The sequence below is a fragment of the Lagopus leucura genome, unplaced genomic scaffold, assembly GCF_019238085.1.
Source record: "Lagopus leucura isolate 7727_CA_CO unplaced genomic scaffold, USGS_WTPT01 145-28_obj-0_obj, whole genome shotgun sequence".
NCBI classification, from domain to species: Eukaryota; Metazoa; Chordata; class Aves; order Galliformes; family Phasianidae; genus Lagopus; species Lagopus leucura.
In genome coordinates this window covers 12,890-27,155 of record NW_024962550.1, presented here as the reverse complement: position 1 = coordinate 27,155, position 14,266 = coordinate 12,890, and the positions used below count along the sequence as shown (strand labels likewise).

Here is a 14,266-nt window from a genome sequence, read left to right as displayed (position 1 = left end):
ACCACGACCAAAGAAGACAGAGAATCAGCCCCTGTCCCTCTGGTCTGTGATCCAGTCCCATGGAGCTGCTCCCACACCACTGTGGGACGGGGACCCCAAAACCAGACAGCCTGCTTCTTCTCCAGCAAACAGACCCCGGGGCTGCAAGGTCCACAGCCACTCGATTTGGGGCACATGGAGCTCTGCCCCTCTGCAGCTGCTGCCTGGGTGGAGATGGGACAGTGCAGGGTGGGGGACAAAGCCTCACCATCTCTGCAGCCCCCAGAACTGGAGCACAGCACCCTCCTGGAGCAGCACATCCCTTGGCCACGCTGGGCCTGCAGGTAAAGGGTTTTAATGGAGTGGCTCCCCAGCTTGGAAGGAATGCAGAGCCACAAAGGCGGCCCAGATCCTGGAGGATCAAGGCCACGCAGGATGGGTGGGTGGGGGATGCAGAGCGATGCTTCGTCTCTTCCCAGTGCCATCCCAGCATTGTCCCCTTCCAAAACGCTGCAGGTTCCTCAGTGTGATCTTTGGGCTCAGCGCAATGTGGCAGCCCACAGCTCTGGGGGGTCGCAGCAAAGGGAGATGGGCAGGGGCACGGGGGCTAGAGTGGGGACAGAGGGTGAGAAAGGCCTCCCCACAAAACCAAAGCGGGCTGACGGCACCCCGGCAAACCCCCCCCACCCCATTTAGGACCTGTCATAATAGGACATTACTGGACCTGCAGGCAGCAGGGGGATGCAGCTCCGCTCGCTCCCAGTCTCTCACCGCTGCCCTCCGGTCCCGTGGCCGTTCCCGTGTCCCCATGGTGTGATGTGGTTCCTCCCCCCCTCAGCAGCCCCAGCCCCTCCCCGGGGCTCACCTCGCCCTGACATTTCCTGGCGTTCCTTCCATGCCAGCGGGTTGCCATAGCAAATCTAAATCTTACAAACAAAACGAGGAGAAAAGCCTTATTAGCATATATTCAAATGAAGCATGCAATAATGCAAACCATAAATCATGCAGTCATTGCTATTCAATCAGTGTCTCTTACCCCAGCCCCCACATTTTCCGCGGGTGTCTCAGCTCCTCTCTGCATTCGCAATCTCCCTCCTGGCCTGGGGACACAGAGGGGACCAAACCCACTCCCTGTGGACACCTGGGCTGCAGTCACCTCTGCCACCCGGACCCCAAATTTGAGGTGACAACTTCCCATTCCCATTGGCTGAGGCATCAACCAAAGCTGGGCTCAACCTGGGGCAGGGGCTCCGCACTGGTGATGCAGCAGCCCCTAATCCGGACTGGTATTTATACCACTTGCTGGGCTCTATTAAACGGGAAAAACTCTCCCCAGGATTAATCTCCCTGCTGTGTTTTAATCTCGGGGCTCGGCTCCCTGTAATCCCCCCACGAGCTGAGCTCAGTGCTGCTGAGCAGAGAGGCCCCATCCCTGCACCGCTGCGATGCTGCAGTCCCCAAGCAGTGCTGGAGGAACTGCACCTCCTGCCCTCGTAAACCTGCAGTGCTCACCCTCTCCCCTGCTCGCCATGGCCGTATCCAACACACAGCAGTGCCCACACGATGTCCCCCTGTACGGGAAGCAGCAAAACCCAGCCCTGAGCTGGGCAGGTGTCACCAAAAAGTGTCCCCATCGATGCTGGGGTGCAGGAGGGGCTTTCCCTCCTCCCATCAGAGGGAATGCTCTGTGCACCCACATCTCCCTGCAGCGTGAGAATTACACCAGCATCTTTTTGGGGTCCCCCAGGGCGCCTGGCTCAGCTCCACGGACACAGAGATGTGGTCAAAGTGGGGTAACATGGTTTTCTCCCACATCTGCACGTTGGTGACCCTGGGGGAGGTGGCTCTGGGCCGCGAGGGGACACAGGAAACAGAAGTGCCGAGCTTTCCCTTTGGGAACATTAACGACCTGCCACCTCGTGAGGCACACCGAGCAGGGCTGCACATCCCAACCCAAGCAGCTCACACCAAGCACCCCGACACCCCCAGCTCTTTATTGGTGCGAATGCAATAAATTAAAAAAAAAAAAGAGTCCCGGGGCCGCTGCCCCGGCTGTTCCCCCCGCCCTGGTCGTTGCAGGATGGGGCCCGCTGCCATCGGTGCTGCTGCTGCTCTCAGTCCTGCTGCCACCCCGTGGCACTTCCCAGGCACTCCCACTCGGTGGGGACACGCAGGGACAGAAGGACGGACACAGTCACACAGTGTCCGGCACTGGACGTTGCACCTCTCCTGGGGGGGTTTTGGCCTCACCGTGCCCTGCAGGAGAGGGGCTGGGGGCAGAGCTGCAGGGGGATGCAACGGTGTCCGGGTTGGGGAGGGGGCTCTGCTGGCAGCTGCATGGGGACGGGACCCCTTGGGAAGCCCCAGAGCTCGGGGACTTCTTGGGGGTCTGAGGTTGGGGTTGAAAGCTGGGGGCTGCCTCCCCTGCACCCCGCAGCCTCGCTATCTCTGCCACGCATCCTCAGCCTGCACCCGCCGCGCGGGGACCGGGATGGTGGCAGTGGCCCTCTGCTCCTCCACCAGCGGCCGGGGAGGGGGCAGGGGGTAGGGGTAGCCCTTGGTGTAGTCATCGCGTGGCTGGAGGTCTGCAGCGCCTCGGGGGGCTTCGCTCAGGGAGGTCAGGCTGCCCGGGGAGGGCTGTGGGGTGCCTGAAGGGCAGCCGAGACCTGGGGACACCCGCTCTGACTTGATGCTGATGGTGTGGGGCTGCGGGGAGCTGCCAGGGGCCAGGTCCTCGGTGGGGACGATCCTGCTGCTGGCCCTGGGGGGAGAAGGGAGGGTAAGGATAGCTCGCTTCACGCAGCATTCCTGGGGGCATGGGATAGGAAGAGGCCATTTGTGTGCCCCCATTCCCCTCAAGAAGGGTTGAGATTCACCCAACCCATCTCACGTTCCAGCTCCATTCAATTCCTTGTCCCCAAGCGCAGCTGAGGGGGGCAGAACATCCCCAGCCCAGCTCCCTCTTCCCAGGCTGCCACCCACTCACATGCTGGCATTGCTGCTGGGAGCCTGGTGTGCGACAGCGGGGGATGCAGGAACCAGGTCCCTGGGGGAAATCCATCTTTAAATAGGCTCTGGGACCAGCTGGGATGTGGCGGGTTGGGGGGTTCCCAGGGGCATCCCCATGCACCCCAGTTCGGGGTGAAGCCGGATGGTGCAGGGCTGTGCTTTGAGCATCCAAATATTGGGTTCAACCCTAATTTGCATTCACTTTGTCCTTCATCCCCGTGCCAGATCCTATCCCCTGCTGTCTCCCGTCCCCAGCCTGATTGCAGTCCTTACCCCAGCGCTGCCATGTCCCGCGGGGGCTGCCATGGAGCTGGAGGGCCAGGCTGCAGGAAGCCAGGAGGAGGTGGGGCCTCGCCAGCCCCGAAATCTGCTGAGCAGGGGGTGGAAAGCGAGCAGGAGCTGAGAGGCTGTGGCTGGAGCCCCCCAACCATTCAAGGGTGTGAGGTCAGGACTTACCTGCTTGTGCCGGAGTGAGGAAGGGGAAACCAGTAAGGCTGTGGCTGGAGATGCCGGCGCTGCCCGAGGCGAGCACTGGGCTCAAGGTCTGCAGACCAGAGTACAGCGGCCGCTGTGGAACACAAGGGTGCCCCCGGTCAGGCACTGTGCTCCAAACCTCCATGGGAGCTGTGATGCCTCCTCTTTATCCACAACCCCTTCCCATGCCCCCCAGCAATGCCCTGATGTTGGATGAGGAAGAGGAGGAGGGAGCGGATTGGAGGAGCTCCCCTCTGGATTTGGAATGGGAATATCCACACGCATGGGTGCCTTGCTGGGAAGCGTCCGGCTGCAGAGAGCTGAGGGTGGGTGGAAGCAGGGGACCCCTCACTGCCCTCCTCCATTGTGCCACTGCTGGGAAGGGGACCCAGGGGGGACAATGGCACCGAGCACCCTGCTGACAGCTGCAGATTTGTGGTCTTGCACCTGTGAGGCCACTCTAGGGCTGAGTTCTCCCCCAGCAGCACTGTCCCCACGTGTCAGCCTCAGGTGTCACAGGACTGGGGTCACCCCGTGTCACTCACTGCTGCACCGCTGCCACTCCGGCGCTGCCCATCGGCTCCCAGGTACAGCGGCGGTGGGGTCTTGGTTGCCAAGGCTCGGTTCAGGCTGCCAGCAGGGAACAGGGGGTAACCAATACCTGGAGAGATGGACAGGAGGCTGGCACTCAGGGAGGTGAAACCCTGAGAGCTCTTGTCCTCGGGGGTCCCGAGGTTGTGGTTGGTGGCCTCAGTGTCCTCGTCCCTGGTGGGCGCTCATGTGTGCGTGCTCGGTGCCGCGCTCCTGCGAAGCCACTTCCTGCCCTGGTTGCACCTGGGCTGTGGCCACAGCCGCGTGCTGCGAGCGGAAACGAAGGCGGAAGCCGGATCCGGCCCCAGAGACCAGTGGGGTGCAAACCTCCCCGGCCAGACCCCACTGTGGGGAGCAGGCTGAGCTCAGTGCCCCGCAGGGAAATCCTGCGGCAATGCCACCGCCCCGGCCGTGCTGAGCATCCCGCATCTGAAGCACCACAGCTCATCCTGCTTGCAGCCAAACCACCCAGCGCCAAAGCCACCCCTGTGCCCCCTCCCACCCAGTGGGGGGATTTCCACTGCTCCAACCCCAGCACCATTTTTTCCAGCTGTTTTTTTGCCGCCCGGCTCCAGGGCTCATTCGGCAGCACTCATCCCATGGCACACGGAGTGCCCCCCGAACCCAGCTCAGATGCAGAGGGTACAGATCGTGTGGGGCCACCTGGGTGCCCCGTGGCAGTGACTCAGCAGTGCAGGAAGCAGCTGGAGCGAGGCAGCAGCCGGTGGCATTTCTGCAGCTGGGGCTGCGCTCCCTGCCCACGCAGCCACCCCGGCCCCGTTCCTGGTAAACCCCTGGGAGATGCTATGAGAGGAGCTTTGCATGTGGCATCCGGCCTGGAAAATCCCTGAGAGGACTCCATCAGCGGGACCTCGTCCTCGCTGCGGTGCCACCAACCTGCAGCCCTGCAGCGTGGACCCACCTGGGGGCATCGGTCCCGGTGAGCGTCCCGATGGCTTCGGTGTTGTGGGTTTGAAGGTGGGAGGGCGGCCCTGGCTCTGTGGGGAGCTGCTGGCACTGCCCAGAGCTCCATCACTGCTGCTGGGCGGGGAGCTGCCGTAGGGAACCTCGGGCAGCGGCACCGGGCTCTGTGGGGTGAAGTAGAGGGCTGGGCTCTGGGATAGGGATGGAAACACACACCCTGTACCCCTGTGCTGGGATGCAGCAGCAACTCACATAGAAGCGGGGCCGTGCCACCGTCAGGTCCATGCCCTCGTTCAGCTGTCGCAGCTTCTCACCAGGATCCAGCCCCTCTTCCAGCTCCAGCTCGTGGCTCTCCAGCCCCAACCCTTTGCGCTTCAGCGTCTGCGGGGAGCGGGGTGATGAGCGGGACCCCCGCCCTGCCCGGCCCCCCCGCAGCCCCCGCCGCTACCTCGAGGATGTCAGAGTTGGTGCGGCTCTCGTGGGGTTCGCTGTACTCCGTGTATTTGAGCAGCACTTTGTCCATGTCGGTGCTGGCGTACTGGAAGAGGCGGTTGGTGCTGTTGAAGATGATGAGGGCGATCTCGCAGTCGCACAGCACGCTCAGCTCATACGCCTTCTTCATCAGCCCGAATTTCCGCTTGGTGAAGGTCACCTATGGGGAAGGGGACACGGCGCTGCCCCAAACCCACCACCACAGCCCCATCGTGCTCCGTTTTCGCCCAGCACCCAAACCCCTCCGTGCTCCGGAGCACCCGCAGGTCCCTTCCCATCCTCGTGGCTCCTCATCCCTTCCCGTTCCCCACCTGTCGGTTCCGTTGATCCAGTATTCGGCTGATCTGGATTTTTTTCCGGCCCATTTTTGCTTCCTCTTCTCAAGGAGAGGCTGAAAGAGACAGAGAGAAGCCCTGAGCACTCACTGCGTGCTCCCCGAAAAATGTGCTGGGATAAAGGAGAAAAGCCCCCTCCGCTCTGCTCAGACGGCTCCATCGCCCCCCTCCCCATGGCAGCCCCACGGCCCCGCAGCCCCATGCCACCTCCCTGCGGTCCCTGGAGTGCTGCAGGGCGCACAGAGCAGCCTCAGCATCCCAAAGCTGCGCCCTGTGCTCGTCCCCACAGGGGTTTTTACCAGCGGATGGGGGCTGATGGGGAGGGGGGTTACAAAAGAGGCCGGGTTGGCTGCAGGGAGGGTCCTCCATAAGACAAAAGGGACATTTTTAGGTGCAGGGTTTTGTGTCTTTTGTTGTTTTCTTTTTTTAATACAATATAGTGTGTTTTTGGGGTTTTTTTTTTTTTGAATGCGAGCAGACTAAATTTGACCTCAGCCGTTCACAGGTCAGGAAGTGGCTGTACGAGGAGACAGCAAAGCAAAACCACCCACCTCCCAGTGCCACGTGAGCTGCTGCTGGGATGAGGGCGCAGCTCCTCTCGCTGCCCTTCAGCTCCCATCACCCCAAACCCCTCTGGGATGCTGCTGGGGCGCTCGGTGCCAGGGGTGGCAGCAAGGCGTTCCCAGCAGGATGCTCGCACTCACCCCAAATTGGGTGCAGCCCTGCACCGGTGCTGTCCCCAGTGTCCCCCAAACCCACGGCCACAGGACAAGAGCTGACCACGGGGCTGGGACTCTCCATGGGATGATGGTCCTCATGTCCCCACGTGAGCCCCCACTGCAGGGATCAGGGTGCGGGTAGGGGAAGCACCAACCCTTTGCTCCCCCAGTTCCCCAGCCCGGCCCGCTTCCTTCTCTCGAGCACGTTGCCATTTACCATCTTGCTCAGCTGCTATATTTAGCTGATCAAAACTAATTTTAATTTATGGAAGGAAATTGCGCTGCTGTTCCCACGGCCCCGCTGCCACCCCATGTCCCCAGGCCCACGCAGGGCGCGAAGGTACAGGGGGGTGACGCGACCACCCCGGCCCCATAGGGAACAAACTCTGCCAGGAAAAGCCAGCGGTTCCCCGGTGGCACCGTGGAGGTTTCCCAAGGATGCACATGGTCGGCCCCATCCCCACCTGCAGCACAGCACAGCGCATCTCCTGCAGGGCTCAGCTCCCACCTGCCCACCCCAACCTCGGTCCCACCAGCTGTATGTGATCAGGGTGCAGAAACACGAGCTGTTCCCACAGGGCTCTGCTCGCAGCCCAGCCTTGGCCCACCGCATCCCTGCGAGCGCAGCACGGCTGCACCCCGAGGGGCTATTTTTAAAGGTTCGCAAACCTCGGTGGGGAGGAGAGGCCACACAGTGCGAGCTCAAAGGTGCCGGGGGGACAAAGGTTGAGTGCAGCGGGGAACTGAGTGCTACCAAAGGCCCCTGGGATGCTGCCGTGTCCCCACACTCCTGCAGCCCCCCACTATCCAGCTTTGACTGCAGGTGGGAAGGAAGCTCAGGGTGAGCTGATCACCCTCTTCTGATCACCCTCTCCCCATCCCCATCCTCAGTGCTGCTGGCGTGGCCTCGTGCAATTAGTGGGGTGGTTTCATCAGCCGCCTCTTTGAGCTCCTCGTTAGGGCAGCTCTGCTCCTCCTGGGGCATCGCCTCGGCCCTGCAGGTCCTGATATTTGGCACGAGGCAGGGATGTGCTGTTGCCCAGAGGTGAGGGGTTCAAACACCGCAGTGCGGCACAGCTCCTCCTGCCCCCCTGCAGGTATTAAAAGCCGTGGAGGGAGGGGGGAGCTGATGCTTTGGATTTTAATTGCTGTGATAAGGCGATAAGCAGCGCTCCGGCTGCAGGCGATTAGCACGGCGCTTTGCCACATCCAAGGACGGCAGCAAGGGAGCAGCACGGCGTGCCACAGGGACAGCATCACCCCAGGAGGGAGCGACGGGGACGTGGGAAAGGAAACGGCTTTGGGGGCTCCCAGCAAAACCCAGCAGAGCTCTCAGACCCTCAAACCCAACCTCGATGGCTCTCACCCTGTGCCAAGCCGGGAGAGGAGCCCGCTGCCGTCCTCCACCTTCGCTTCAACAGAAGCTGCTGCGCTCCTGGCGTCCCGCCGGCCCCAAACTGCCTCCCACACACAGGTATCTTTAGCTCAGGCCCTGCTCTCTCGCACGCACCCAACCCGTTTCCCCCAGCACCATGGAGCCGTGCCCCCAACATCACCGGTGCCCCTCCAGGACCCACGGCCCCGCAGCCAGCGTGGTGCTGCCCCAACCTTCTGGCTGCAGAGAGGTTTATAATTAACTCCCCTGTTTCCTGTGCATCTTTTGGGGGTCACTCGCACCACGGCGGAGCGTGCAGACTTCCGAGCTGCTCTCTTAATTAGCTGCAAAGCGGCCCCTGGGAGCGGTGTGTTTTTTGGCATGTTTTGCTATGTGCAGCAGCAAAAGCCAGTGGTGGCTGTGGGGTTTGGCTGTGCTGGTTTGGTCCTGGTGTGCACTGGGTGGCACACACAGCACGCCAGGTCTTTTGCTCTATTACGTCCTTCTTGATCACTAGTGACACCAGAAACACTGAGTGCAGCAAGCTGGACAAATTTCCCCCATCTCCAGCCCAGTGTGCAGCTCTGCAGCCATGTGCTGTGCCCAAAGCAGGGATGCAGTGTGAGAAGGGAAGGGTGGTCACAGGGGATTCAATCCCTGGGGCTGGAGTCGTCCCCAGCCTAGCACAAGGAAGGGACATACAGATCCTGCTCGTCAGGGCTGGATGTGGCCTTTCTGAACTCCTCAGCATTTCATTTTCCCACCCCACAATGGGACAGCGTGACATCGATGCAGAAACTGGAGGAAAAATGAAAAAGTGGTAAAAAAGATGAGGATTTTGTTGTCTATCTGGAGGCAGAGAGCTGAGGGTGAGGGGGAAGAAGGCAAGCAGCAAACGCTGCCTGCATTTGGCTGCTTCCAAACAGTTGGAGAAAAATATTGATCAAAATGGATCAGAAAGTTTCTACTGCATCTTTCCCTGGGACGTAACGTGGGCTTGGCCAGGAGCTGTGGCACCTCCAGGCCAGGAGGGCAGCAGGCTCAGAGGAGCAGTGGCTGCAGACAGACACACGGACAGACCTCAGGATGCATCCATGTGGTGGGAGCTGCCCTGCTTTGTGCTGGGGACGTGGCCCTGCTCCGTGAGGATGGGTGGCGTTGGGGCTCAGTGCCACCCTGAGGCTGGCACGGGGAAACAGCAACGTTGAGCAGCGTTTCTGCAGAGGGGTGATGGGTCCTTCTGCTTTTTATAGGTTGGTTAAACAACCAACCAGTAGGAACCAGAGCGGGGAAGCAGGAGGAGCCTGCTGGGAAGGAGAGCCCAGGGGACAGGGGGGCACCTGGGGGCACGGGGGTGTGGGGACAAGGGGTCCCAGCAGCTTCTTCCCTATCTCACATACACGCACACAATCAATAGAGCCTCAAAACGCAGCCATGTCGAGCATCGCCCCGTCACCGTGCAGAAAAATCCCTGGGGGCAATTAGAATTTCATGCTTCTGCCCGCTGCTGCAGCACCAGGCTGGGCAATGGCACTGCCCCTGCATCCCTCCAGAGTCACATCCAGGCTGGGGCTGGGGGATGTGGCCTCACTGGGGTGACGCAGAGCGAAAGTCCCAGCAGCGCCCGGCCCCGCTGAGCGAGGTGCAGCACTGGGTGGAGGCTGTTTGGTTCTGAAATGACTGTGTGGAACGAGGAAGGATGGCAATGACCCCCACACTGAGGCAACTCTTCTCTTTGGGAAGGCAGACAGGCATCCAAACCCCCTCTGGGATCCAGGCCACCCTTTCCGCTCGGTGCTGGCGGTGCTGCCCGCAGCAGGAGCACTCTGTTGCTGCAGAGCTGGGTCGCCCCGTGCTACAACTGAGTGTCAGTATGGGAAATGACGTCTGCTTGCTGCTGGACGGCTTGCTGGGGCAGCCATGAGATGGTGATGGCTGAGCCCACCCTCATGTGTGCTGCACAAACCTGGTTTGCTCCTGGCAGCCTGCTGTGAAGAGGAGTGAAATTCAAGGGTCTTAAACAGAGCAATCCTCGCCCCGCTCCTGGGCTCACATCACCCCATCGTGGCTTAGTGAGTCTGACCTAAAATCAAATCCTAAAATCAAGCCAAGGGCCTGCATCTACGTCCCAGATCCCACATCCTGAGCTGCACAGGTTTTCCCCTGGCCTGCATGACTTGTCCAGGTTGCAGTTAGGAACAAGGGGCAAGGCCAGCAGTTGGCTCCCTGCTCTGCTCAGCCATGTTCCCTTCCCAGCAGGGCAGCAGCCCACCTGCCAGAGGATGCACATGGACTGATGGTGCTCGGCCCATCACTGCCTTACAGCTCACCTGCTGACTGTCACCTTAATTCATTACCTGCAAAACTCCATCCCAACAGCTCTGGGAAACTTTCCCTCATTAAAAGAGTGAAGCCCCAGGGATGGGGACTTGTTGGCAGTCGGCTGCAGCAGGCAGAGGGCTTGGAAGGGGATGCACCCTGCTGTCCCTGCAGCGATGGAGATGCTTATGTGAGAGGGACACACTGGAAATGCCACATGTGGACAGGACAGAGCCGTGGATGGGACACATCTCTGCTCAGGAGCAATAAAGTAACCAAGCTCCAGTTCAGTGCCAGACCAGCACATGATCCCAGCAGAGCCATGGGGAGATCAAGCCCAGGTTGGGCTGTCTGTTCCGAGCCGGGCTGTGCCGTGCCTCAGTTTCCCCACAGCACAGCGGGTTCAGTCCCACCACCCCAAGGCCTGGGACCCGGGGGAGGCATCCGTAGTGCCGGGCAGAGCGGCTGCCCGCCAGGCTGCACTTTTGGGTTAAACCCAGGCGTTCCTCTGTGCGCAGACACGAGTAAAAATAACCGGCCGGAGCGCGGCGCAAACCACAGGCTTTTTATAGCCCGCCATCCCTAGACGGCGGGGCGGGGGCCGAGGCTCCGCCGTGCTCAGGGCAGCCCGCAGGGCGCCGTCCCGGCCGCACCGCACCGCCCCGCACCCCGCACCAGACGGTGCCCCCCTCCCCCGGCCCGTGCGCTCCGACGGGGCGCCCGCCGCGGGGCAGCCGGCACCGAAGGGTCCCGCCGAGGCACGGGGCTGGGGGAGCGCTGCCCGATCTCCCCCTCACGCACTCCGGTGCCAGCCACCGGCTCAGCGGCCGATCCCGTGTTCCCCACCGGGGGGTCGGGGCAGCTCGGAGCCCCCGTGCGCACGGGACCCCATCTCTCCGCCCGGGACACTCACCTGGACACCGACTCCTTCTCCTTGGTAAGTCTCCGCCGGCACGGCCGCGGGTGCCTGGCGCTGCAGCGGAGCCGGCCCGGCCCGGTGCGGCCCCGCCGCCGTCGGGTTCCGGTGCCGGTCCGGTGCCGGTGCGCTCCCGGGAGCCGCGCGCTGCCCGCTGCCTGCTCCAGCCGCACGGAAACATTTGCATAGCCCCGCCCCCCCGCGCGGAGAAATTTGCATAGTGCTGCCGGGCTCGCTCGCTATTGGCTGCTGTGGCGGGGCCGGTTTGCAAACCACGCCCATTTCAGGGAAAGGGGCGGGGCTAAGGGCGCGAGCTGTGCCCCGAGGATGGGGTCAGGGCTTGGGGCGCTGGGGGGTGCAGCCATGGGGGAGGGATGCGATAAAAGTGAGGTTATGGGGTTTGGAGAGCGAGTCGGTGGGAATCTGAGAGCTACGGGGGTCCCGGGGGTGGTCCTGTCCTCACTGAAAGGAGCAGGCTGAGGGCACAGGGTTAGGGCTCCCCCAGCATCGCCAGCCCATCTGCTAAAGGGTTGGGAGTGCCCGCACCCCGGCCCCCCGTGTCACAAAGAAACCTCATCGGCTCGGAAGCTCTGCAGCTAAACAGCAACAATCTCTTTTTTGATCTCTTCTGATTACAAACGTTTCTGTTTCCTACACGTTTCACCCTGCGAGGGCTCCCCTCGGTGCTACAGCATGCAGAGCAGCCAGTGGCTTTGCTCAGCTCAGGGACCATTCGCTCGTCATGAGGCCGCCCTGCAGTGAGCGGTCGTGGAAACCGAGGCGGGGGCCGGTGAACCACAGTGACATAACATGAGGGAGGTGGCAAGGAAGCTCTGGGTACTGAGAGCTGAGAGCTGAGCTGAGAGGAACCTCGATGTGCACCCTGTGGCCTTTGAGCAAAGCAAAGCGCAGTGCAGTGCGCACTGCAAACCCCACGGCCACCGTTCCCACTCAGTGCAAGGGGGGGTCAGGCCCTGGTGACATGGAGAGCCCAGCTGTGATTTCCTGGCACTGTCCCCAGGGCGGGCACACAGCGTGCAGTGGAGTCACCTCGAGCAGGGAGAGGAGAATGCACGTGTTTGTGGATGCTGCAACTCCAAACCGGTGAGGGTGCAGAGCAAAAGTGAGATGCTGCTGCATCACGTGGTGACAACGCAGTGGGCAGTCCTGGGTTTTGGGGGACACTGATGTGTTGGGACTGTGCATCCAAACCCTCAGATCAGCCCCAGCGAGGAGGGCACTGCCTGCCCGGGAGCTGCTCGTCCCATTGGGAGCAGCTGTGTTTATAGCACGGAACTGATGCAACTCTGAATTCACGTGCCCAGGCAGCAGGTGGGAAAGAACTGGATGGAAATGAGCTCCCCAGGAGGGGACGTGTCCTTGCACCCTGCTGTGCCGGCCCCAGTCCCTGAGCTGTGGGGCTGGAGGGAAGTGGCTCCCTGGATCAGACTTTCTGTGGGGTTTGTGCAGGCAGAAAGGACACGACATCTTTCTCAGAGCTGCATTTAAAGCTCATGAGTTATAGAGGGCTTCAGAGTGCAATTAGCAGACTGTTAATTAGCCCTGCTCATAATCTTAATTGATCCTGGAGAGGAGGTGGGAGGGAGAGCAGGAGTGCAGGCGCATCAGGAGAGCAGCATCCTGCACCAACGTGTCCAGCTGTCCCCAGCTGTCTCCTCCTGCCCCGGCTGCAGGGCAGGGACACACGAGGTGGCCTCTTGTCTGCTCAGAGCATCAGACCTCCCTGACCCTTCCTTCACCTTGTGGTCTCCAGGGGCTTGGCTTGGCCTAGGGCTGCTTCCAGCTGAGCCCCCTCTTTGAGTGTGGGACTGTCCCTGGGGTCAGGGGGTGCACAGGGGTTGTCCAGGCTCTGGTTGGCTGCTGCCAGCAAGCTCGAGGCTCAAAAGCTTTGAGCTCCCTCTGGAGGCCCTTCCTGCCCCCAAATCCAGGGGTTTGGGGGGACCTGAGCTGTGCCCCAAGTGACGCAGCCACTCAGAGGTGATAGGGGCACTGGCACTGGGGGCTGATTTGGGGACCCTGAGCCAAATGCCAGGGATGCGGGCTTGGGGACCTCCATCCCCCACAGCCAAAAATGCAAGCGGGGCTGGAAATGAGCAGAGAGTCAAACCATCACTGCCTGCCAAGGCCAACAACGCCAGCGTTCAAAATAGCCCCATGTCCCGTGTGGCTCCGGAGCAGAGGGTGCCAGCAGGAACCACCCACGCGGGACAGGCGGCTCTGATGGAAAGGTCGCCCATCCCGGATCCCACAGCTGGGCTGGGCATGGGCCCAAACGCTGATGACACCGGGCTGGAAGGAACTGGAGGCATATCCCATCCGTGTCCTCATGGTGGCCCTGGCACGGCGCATGGGATGTGCACGGAAAGGCACAGCCCTGATGTTGCCCTTGTCCCATACAGGTGGGAAACGGCTGCTCTGGGGGCTGAGGGTTTGAGCAGGGAACCTCTGCCTCAGTTTCCCCTCTGTTCCTGAGTGCATTCCCAAAATAAAAGGGGATCTGCAGAGTGAATTTTTCCAAATTCATGGGTGTGCCGAATGGGGTTGGGGGGGGTTGCTCAGTGCTATCACCCCCCCCCTCCCCCCCCCCCCGAGGGATTGTGTTGCCAAGGGCAATTCCCAGCCATTCCCAGGGGAAGAGGAGCTTCTGCTTCCCAGGATATTTATAAAGCACGGGAAAGTTGGGCCGGCCCCGAGTTCCGGAGGTCCTTTCTCAGCCTCACGGGGACGCGTTTCGGCCGTTCACTCCTAATTTACGCAGAAGCTGAAGTCAAACGCACCTCCCCGGGGCCGACGTCCCCTTCCTCGACGCGGAGCAGCGGGGTGGCTCACGGCCGGTAGGGATTTCCAGGAGCTGCGTGGGAAAGGGGCGAGCGGGGGGGGACCTGTGGGGTACTGGTGGAGTACGGCCAGCCCCCACCTGTCCATCTGTCCCCGCGTCCGTCCCCGGAGCCCCCACCCCGTTCCTGCCCCTTTCCTCCACCCTCCCGTCCCTGGGTGGGACGCAGGCGGAGCCGCTCCGCGTTGCCCGGGGCGGGGGGGGTCCGGTCGTGGTGGGGAGGTCCGGGGACAGGACGGGCAGGACCGCCCCGTCTGGGCAGCGCTGCGCGGAGGA

At 61.9% G+C, this 14,266-nt stretch overlaps 1 protein-coding gene across 4 annotated transcripts; it reads right to left on the bottom strand.

The window, feature by feature from the left end:
* Positions 1-945: 945 nt before the first annotated feature.
* On the bottom strand, positions 946-11,217 carry MEF2B (myocyte enhancer factor 2B). 4 transcript variants are annotated; one of them, XM_042890758.1, is made up of 10 exons: positions 8,601-8,650; positions 7,890-7,980; positions 5,781-5,860; positions 5,426-5,629; positions 5,230-5,358; positions 4,976-5,141; positions 4,008-4,123; positions 3,445-3,556; positions 3,262-3,358; positions 946-2,740 (listed from the first exon to the last, which is right to left on the bottom strand). In XM_042890758.1, exons 3-10 carry the CDS (start codon positions 5,832-5,834, stop codon positions 2,422-2,424), a joined length of 1,197 nt encoding a protein of 398 aa, XP_042746692.1. In that variant the 5' UTR covers positions 5,835-5,860; positions 7,890-7,980; positions 8,601-8,650; the 3' UTR covers positions 946-2,421. The 4 variants fall into 4 exon arrangements, with proteins under 4 accessions (XP_042746692.1, XP_042746691.1, XP_042746694.1 ...); XM_042890757.1 differs by lacking the exons at positions 7,890-7,980; positions 8,601-8,650 and adding an exon at positions 11,131-11,217; XM_042890760.1 differs by lacking the exons at positions 7,890-7,980; positions 8,601-8,650 and adding an exon at positions 11,131-11,217 and having other exon boundaries at positions 3,262-3,355.
* Positions 11,218-14,266: the final 3,049 nt, after the last annotated feature.